Source organism: Propithecus coquereli, unplaced genomic scaffold (assembly GCF_000956105.1).
Source record: "Propithecus coquereli isolate 6110/MARCELLA unplaced genomic scaffold, Pcoq_1.0 Scaffold251, whole genome shotgun sequence".
NCBI classification, from domain to species: Eukaryota; Metazoa; Chordata; class Mammalia; order Primates; family Indriidae; genus Propithecus; species Propithecus coquereli.
The window spans coordinates 1,140,447-1,148,787 of NW_012148075.1; the positions used below are offsets into that span (position 1 = coordinate 1,140,447).

The window sequence follows — 8,341 nt, forward strand, 5'->3', positions numbered from 1 at the left end:
TCCACGGGTTCTCGCGACGGAGCCGCAGGCAGAGCCTGGAAGCGTCTCGTCCTCAAAGCCCAGCTATTAAGTTGGTTCCTCAAATTGTTCCCGACAGGACCGGCAGGAAATAACGCCAGGCTTGGAGACGGCCGCAGCGGGAGGGGGAGAAGCTCCAGGCGTCTCCCGGGCAGTCGTGGCGGCCTCTCATCGATCTCGGGTCTGAGGTCCGGCCGGGTCGTAATTGCAGCAGCTCTTTCCACCCTCTGCCTCGGCCGTCACTCAGTGCCCCCGCGGCAGAGTCCTGGAGCCACGGAACCCGGGGAGGCCTGGGTTTCCTTAAGGGACCCCCCCAGTGCCCGCGGCCCCCGCCCAGGCCAGGTGGAAGGAAACAGGTCGGCGGCTGCGGGCCCAGTGAGGCGGAGCCTGACGGAGGCCGGGGCCGGGAGCGGGTGCGGCCGGCGCCCAGGACCCTGCGCTCTCTCCTCCGCGCCGCCCGCCTGGCTGCCCACCCAGCGACGTTGGCCGCGACCCGGCGCCCTCTCGGCCGCCTGGTGTCCGGCAGCAGGTGACGCGGCCGCTAGCCCGCGGCGCCTCCGCGGGGCGGTCCCTCTCCTGCCCGCCTCCCGCCCGCCCCTCTCCACGCCCCCTCCTCTGCTCCTGGCCTCAGCCGTCTGCTCGGCCGCCCGGCGGCCTCCCCTCGCTCGCTCTCCTCTTCCTCTTGGGCCCCAGCGCAGCCCCGGAGCCCGCGCACCGAGGAGCCAGGGGCGCCGCGCACTCGAGGGACACGCGCCGCCCCCGGACGGCCCCCGGCACGCTCCGCTCCCCCTCGCCGGTGTCCCCGGGGTGCAGGACCGCGCGTCCAGCCCCGGACGCGCTGGGGGTCCCCGGGGACTGGCCAGCCAGGCTGGGGCGCAACGATGGAGGACCCGCAGCGCGCCCGTTCGCACACCGTCACCACCACCACCAGCTCCTTCGCCGAGAACTTCTCCACCAGCAGCAGCAGCTTCGCCTACGACCGGGAGTTCCTCCGCACCCTGCCCGGGCTCCTCATCGTGGCCGAGATCGTGAGTGCCCTGCGGGCCGGGGCAGGCGGGGGCGGGGAGCGCGCAGAGGGACCCCGCGCGCGTGCACTCGCCGTGCTTCTCGGGATGGAGCCTGCTCAGATGCTCCCGCGAGCTTAGGGGAACCCTTTTTGCTCAGCCTCGATTTCTTCCCAAAGTGCAAAACTCAGACACCTCCTCTCCAAACGAGATCTAATCAACTTGGGCTTCTGGGGAAGAGAGGATCGTAATCCTCAGGGTGTCTGTAGGGGAAGAATCAAGCTTGCTGGGCCCTCTGGATGGCGTGTCCTGGGAGCAGGATGCTTCGTAGGCTTTGAGTTTGTTTTGAGTGGCAGGAACACCTGGTGCTCCCCTTACCTGATCTGCACATGGATGGCCTCCTGCCTGAAAGCAAAGCTTTCCTAACACCAGGGAGAGAGGGGAGGGGTTCTTTCTCTTCCTAATTATCTCTCCAGTAGTAAGATTAAGGTGAATCGGGAAAAATTCGCTGAATAAAATCTGAGGGCCTCAACCTGTTTGAGGACCAAAGGTGTTTCCTGCCTGGTGCTCTGCACACATCCTGGTTTAGGCAGAGAACATTCCTGGCAAGGGGACAAGGCATGTGCGTTCTTCTCTGCTTGGAAGGCATGAAGGCTTAGAACTCAAGTGATCTCCCCAGAAGTCCCAGCCAGTCCTTCAGGGCTGGGAAAGGACTGGAGCCCTGTTAACAGTGGTGGGCATTGTTTGTTGAGTCTTTGTCAGGTGTAAGGGGCTTGTCGAGCCCTTTAGATGCCTTCATATCCTTATGTAACCCACACAACCCTACTCTGTGAAAGTGGCTTCAGTTATCATCCCCATTTTATATACGAAGAAACTGAGGCCCAGAGTGGGGAAGTAAATCACACCTGTGGATGGTGGAGCTGGCATTCAGACCCAGGCCTGCTTTTCTCCAGGGCCCTGCTTTTACCTGCTGACGGTTCAGACAGCTTCCAGCTGCCTAAGCAGTGTCCCTTCTACTATATCTCACAGACTTTGCTTTAAACACTTGTGGGATTGAAATCTAAGCATGCGGGAGCTAGAGAATGAGAGGCCATCATGGGGCACAAGTGACTGAAGACTTGGGGAGCTGCTTTGAGAAACCTTCAGCAAAACCTGTACATCAAGTAGCTTGCTTCCCTCCCTGGAGTCTCAGGGCCCTCCCCAGACCTACTGAATCAATCCCCTGGTGGCTCTTGTGCACATAAAGTTTGTGAAGTGTTGGCTTAGCCCACTCTTCATCCTATTCCCTCAGCTGATACTGAGGACTTCAGGGGACCCAATAAAAAGTTGAAGGTATTGGAATCACCTTGCAGGGCCTGGCTCTTAGGCGTTCAGCAAATATTTGCTGTGTGATTGAAGGAGTTGGCAGGCTCCCCTGCCTCGGCGGGGCAAACAGGAGCTAAAATGACAGAGATGGTGCTTCTACCCTGGAGTGGGTTTGGACCAGGCATGAAGTAAAATGCCTATTGTTTTCTGCTTTATACCAATATGCTCTATGTTGCATACTTTTCCAGAAATCATAAAAGCGAAGGAAGAAATGTAAATGGCCCACAATCCCATCACTAGAAATAACCATTGTTGACATGTTGGCATGTACCGTTTTAGATTTCATTAAGTTTTTTGAAAAAAAATGGAAAAACATAAGCAAACTCACCCTTATTACTACTTTAGTTGAGTTTTTATTTTTGACGGAGCTAATTATGCATATATTTTAAAGATTCTGTCCTACAGGCAGAAATACAAGTTTTCCCCACCACCTTCACCTCTTAGAGCTCTAAACATGTTTATAATGCTATTACAGGGTCCCCCCCTGCAATTGTAGCATTACCCATTGTGCTTCTCACTTTTAAAGATGAGACTTTAGCTTTCATGGGCCACCTCTTCTCCACCTCCAATTATACATATACCCTTCCTGTCTCTCCATACAGAAGGTCCTGATTTATGATGGTTTGACTTAGGATTTTTCAACTTTACTGATGGTAGGAAAGCAGTATGCATTCAGTAGAAACTGTACTTTGAATTTTGATTTTTTTCTAAGGCTAGCGATGTGCGGTGTGATACTCTCATTTGATATTGGTCAGTGGCAGTGACCCGCAGCTCCCAGTCAGCCACGTCATCACCAGGGTGAACAACTGATGCTCTGCATGTGCTGTGTTGTCAGATGATGTTGCCAGCTGTAGGCCAATATAAGTGTGTCGAGCATGTTTAAGATAGGCTGGCCTAGGCTCTGATGTTTGTAGGCTGAGTGTATTAAATGCATTTTCGACCTCTGATATTTTCAACTTATGATGTGTTTATTGAGATGTAACTCCATCATAAGTCAAGGAGCATCTGTATAGTCATCAGATGGTTTGGATTAGATCAACAGCCAGTGTTGACCTAAGACACCGTAAACACTGCTCACAGCTAAGCCTCTGAGTAGTCTATGAATGCTTTTCCTTTCCTGCGCAATTTCTTGTTTTCCCTAGTGTTGGTAAATTTTCTTTTTCAATTTCTTAGTTCTCCAGATACTTATCACTAATTGAACCCGGTTATCTAAATCTGCCAGGAAGCTGGGAGACGGTGGGTGTGCTATTAGGGTCATCCTCAGGGCCAACGTCTCTGGAGGCCTCTGACCTGTTCCCACCAGGCCTGGTGGCCTGTGCACAGCTGACTGGGGTCTCCTGCGCCACTGCCCTGAAGATTCTCTTCCCTTCTGTCCTGGGTTGGATCCCTGGCTTGCCACGTCGAGTGTCCTTTTCTGTCTTGCCTTATTCCCACTGATGGCGGGGGACACACAGCCTCTAGCATGTGGAAATTGAGACTTGCATCTTTTAAACTGTACTTCATAGTTTGACTAGGTAAAAAATGTTAGATCGGACATTGTTTTTCTTGAGAATTTTAAAAGTATTTCTTTATTGTCCTCTAGCTATTCTGTTTTTTTTTTTTAAATTATTACAGTTGTTAATCCCTGTCCCCCCCTTTCTGGAAACTTGCAGAATCTTCTTTCTTCCCAGAGAACTGAACTATCACAATGTTGTGCCTTTATATAAGTGTGTTTTCTTCCATTATTACACACCGTGGGAACCTGGTGTGTTGTCTCAAATAAGGAAAACTCCTGTTAAGTTTGAGGGTTTTTTTTAAATTTGATTTTTCTCTTTCCATTTTCTTCAGTTCTTTCTAAAACTCCTTTTATACTTTTTTCTTTGCATTTTTTTTGTGTGATTTTTCTTACTGACGTGCGACCTGCTGTTTGCACTTACTATGCGATGAACATTTTTCACGGTTTCAGATCTCTCACGTTATTAGTGTTTTCTATCATATGGAAGTATGATACTTGGTTTCCTCAATCTTCTATTTGAAGACGAATGTGTTTCTAGGCTATACTAGTACAACCAATGCTGTAGCAATCTTCCTTCTTTCTCCATCTTTCCACATTTTTGTAGTGCTTTTCTTGAGGAAAAATTCCTTAAAGTAGAAGTATTGGGTTAAAGGGTATACAAATTTAAGGGTTTTGTGACATATTGTGAAATTAATGTCCCCCAAAGTTCTACTGGTTTAAACTTTCATCAGTATTATGAGCCTATTAATCTAAAAATATTTTTTTAATTAGAGAGACTCTTAAATTTAAAATGCTAAGGATCACTTTAAATGATGTACTATGTTTATTGATTCTAAGATACTTTTTTGTTCATGTTTTAATATCTGAATAAGGATGCAGCTTATGGATGGTTTCTTGGCTGTCATGAAATATGGAACCACTGATTCTTTATCTGGGGATAGAGGGGTGTGTGCGTTTCAAATTATTACTGTCGCATTCCTGAGATTAAGATATACCTGCCCCCAGAAAAATGCTACTTTCTGCCTTGTAGAAACAAAATACTGAAACAAAAAGAATTACTAAGAACCCGACATCCTGCTTGAACCTGGGGAAATGGGAAATAATATAGGGAACAAAATAAAACGTGTCTTCAAATCACTTGTCAAAATCGCCAGCCCTGGCTTTCCCACGTGTGGGTGGTAGTAGCTCTACCTGCTACAACACTCAAGCTATGCCAATGTAACATGGACACTCAAGCTATGCCAATGTAACATCGTGTTGAAACCAAATCGTGATAACTTCCTTCCTTTTAAAGTTTTATAACCAGTAAGAAGCAATCTAGTACTTGACCTGTGAATTGTAGGATGCCGTGATCTCATAACTATTACAAGTACTTGAAGAATAAAAGTGATTTGTAGTAATCTGAGTTAATAGCGCCCTTCCTGTTATTGGTGATTTCAAAATGAATTATAGAATTCATGTAATAATGTTAGGCCACCTTTTGTTTACTTACTGTCATGAGCAAACTTAGCTGGAGAAGGACAAGTAGGGTTTATTGAGAGCTGGAATCTAAATTATTCTAGTATCCTGCTGAGTTCCTTTAAAGAAAATAGCACATTTACCATTTCACAAGAGCAATACCTAGTCGTAGCAGAAAAATTTTTAAAATGCAGGTAAGAAAAAAAAGAAACCAAAAACAAAGGCGTGGTACCACCCTATATCTGGAAGTGGGTAAGGTTTTTCAATTGTTTTGGGTATTGTAATGCCTAAGGTTCCTCTTGGTGTTCAGTGCCCTGGGGGCCAGGAGTGCTACTGTCCTGAAATGCATGAGATAGTCCCCAACAATGAATGGCTTCACCAACTGCCAGTTGTGTCACTGCTGAGGAACTCTGAGTGAACCGCTCTTTTTACCCCTTGGAGTAAATTGTTCCAGATTTTCATAAGTGGTTATATGTTATTTATCTGTAATTTTTTAAAAAATGTCCCTTCTAAACTACTCTTTTTGTTTCCTGCTATGACCATCTTTGCTGGGTATCTTCCATTTGTCCCTCAGATTCACTTTCCACCCTGCTCCTGCATAGACTATCCCAAGGGCTCCCCTGCCCTCTGGTGTCCTGCTGGCTTCATCCACTGGTGGCACCAGCAGGAGGCTGTAGGGTCAGCTAAGAGCAGGTTCTGGATATTCACTCCCCAGGATTCCTCCTGGCCAGGTCTCAGCAGGTTTGCTGTGTCCCTCCCAAGGAAGGCAGGCCGTCTGGCAGCCTCCTCCGCCCTGGCTCTGATAACTTTTCACTCCCCCTGCCAGGCACTGCACTATCACTTGTGATTTTGCTGCACCCTGCTTTATAAATAACACCTTAATTAAACTCTGCTCAGATTATCCAGTCCAAATGTGCCTGGTTTCCTGCTGAGGCCTGATATATTATTACGTTTTCTCATCAGTGATTAATTTCTTACGGCATTCTTAATGGCCATATAATATTGCATGAATATTCAGGCTCCCACTGTTTAACGTATATTTCCTTCTTTTAACAATGCTGTAACAAACATCCTTTAAGCTAAATTTCTCGATGTTCCTTAGCGTTTTCTGAGGATGAGTACTTACAGTTGATAAAAGGGTAGATGAATCTTTAAAGCTAAGTTTATTAAAGTATGCAATAAAATTCACCCTTTTAGTGTAGTGTTCTGTGAGCTTTGGCACATGTGTTTTTTATTATATTTTTTTTTTTGGAGAAAAGGTCTCACTCTGTCACCCAACCTGGGGTGCAGTGGCCTAATCATAGCTCACTGCAGCCTCCAACTCTTGGGCTCAAGCGATCCTCCTGGCTTAGCCTCTGGAATAGCTGGGACTACAGGCATGCACCACCACTCTTGGCTGATTTTTTTTTTTTTTTTAATTTTTTGTAGAGACGAGGTATCACTATGTTGCCCAGGCTGGTCTTGAACTCCTGGCCTTAAGAGATCCTCCATCTCAGCTTTCCAAAGTGCTGGGATTACAGGCATGAGCCACTGCACCTGGGATCATATGTGTTTTTTCAAAAATAGCTTTACAGAGATATAATTCACATGTAAAATTGACCTTTTGAAGTCTACCATTCAAGGATTTTCAGGATGTTTACAGAGTTGTATAGCTATCACCACTATCTAATTTTAAAACATTTTCATCACTTCAGAAAGAACCCATACCTATTAGTAGTCACTCCCCATTCCTCCCTTCCCTCAACCTTTGGTAATCACTAAACTGTTCATACTTTCTGTCTCTACGAATTTGCGTATTCTGGACATTTCACATAAATGGAATCCTACGCGGCCCTTTCAGTCTGGCTTCTTTCACTTAGCATCATGTTTTTAAGGGTCATCCATGCTGCAGTATGTGTCAGTACTTCATTCCTTTTATTGTCAAACAATATTTCATTGTGCATACATTGTTTATCCACTCATCAGCTGATGGACACTTGGGTGGTTTCCACATTTTGGCTATTATGAATACTGCTGCTGTGAACTGCTTTTGTGTTTTCAGTTCTCCTCGGCATTTGGCAAGGAATGGAATTACTAGATCATGTGGTAACTCTATGTATAGTGTTTTGAGGTACTGCGAGACTGTTTCCAAAGTGGCTGTACCACTTTACAGTCCCACCAGCAACATGAGGGTTCTGATTTTTCCCCATCCTCACCAAGACTTAATTATTGTCTGTCTTTGATTCTAGCCATCCTAGTGAGTGTAGAGTGGTATCACTTTGTGGTTTTGCCTTTCCGTAACAACTAATGAAGTTGAACAAATTCATGTGCTTGTTGGTCATTTGTATATTTTCTTTAGAAAGATGTCTATTAAAATCTTGTGACAATTTAAAAATTAGATTGATTTGTCTTTTATTGTTGAGTTGTTAGAGTTCTTTATGTATTCTGGTACAAATCTCTTATCGGATATATGATCTGAAAATATTTTTCTCCTATTCTGTCTTTTCATTTTTCTTGATGGTGTTCTTTGAAGTGCAAAAGTTCTTAATTTTGAAAAAGTCCATTTTAGGTATTTTTTTCTTTTGTTGTTTATTCTTTTAATGTCATATCTGAGAAGGCTTTGCCTCATTCAAGGTCATAAAGATTTACTCCTATACTTTCTTCCAAGAGTTTTAGGTCCGTGATTCATTTTGAGTTCATTTTTGTATATGATGTGAGGTAGGGTTCTAACGTCAATCTTTTACATATGGATATCTAATTGTCCCAGAACCATTTGTTAAAAACACCAGTTTTCTCCCATTGAATTATCTTGGCACCCTTGTTGAAAATCAAATGACCGTAAATATAAGGGTATGTATCTGTATTCTCAGTTCTATTTGGTTGATGTAAATGTCTGTCTTTCTGCCAGTACCACACTGTATTGATTACTGTAGCTTTGTAGTAAGTTTTGAAGTCTGGAATGGAGTTCTCCAGCTTTGTTCTTTTTCAAGATTGTTTTGGCTGTTCTGGGCTCCTTGCATTT

The 8,341-nt window shown here is 45.5% G+C and overlaps 1 protein-coding gene across 1 annotated transcript in view; it reads left to right on the plus strand.

Annotated features, from left to right (window-relative positions):
• Positions 1 to 656: 656 nt before the first annotated feature.
• CMTM8 (CKLF-like MARVEL transmembrane domain containing 8) overlaps positions 657 to 8,341 on the plus strand; it is a 124,108-nt gene continuing 116,423 nt past the window's right edge. Inside the window, exon 1 of the mRNA XM_012646888.1 lies at positions 657 to 1,046. Within this exon, the coding sequence (XP_012502342.1) occupies positions 900 to 1,046 (147 nt within the window). The 5' untranslated portion in view covers positions 657 to 899. The remainder of the gene's footprint in view (positions 1,047 to 8,341) is intronic.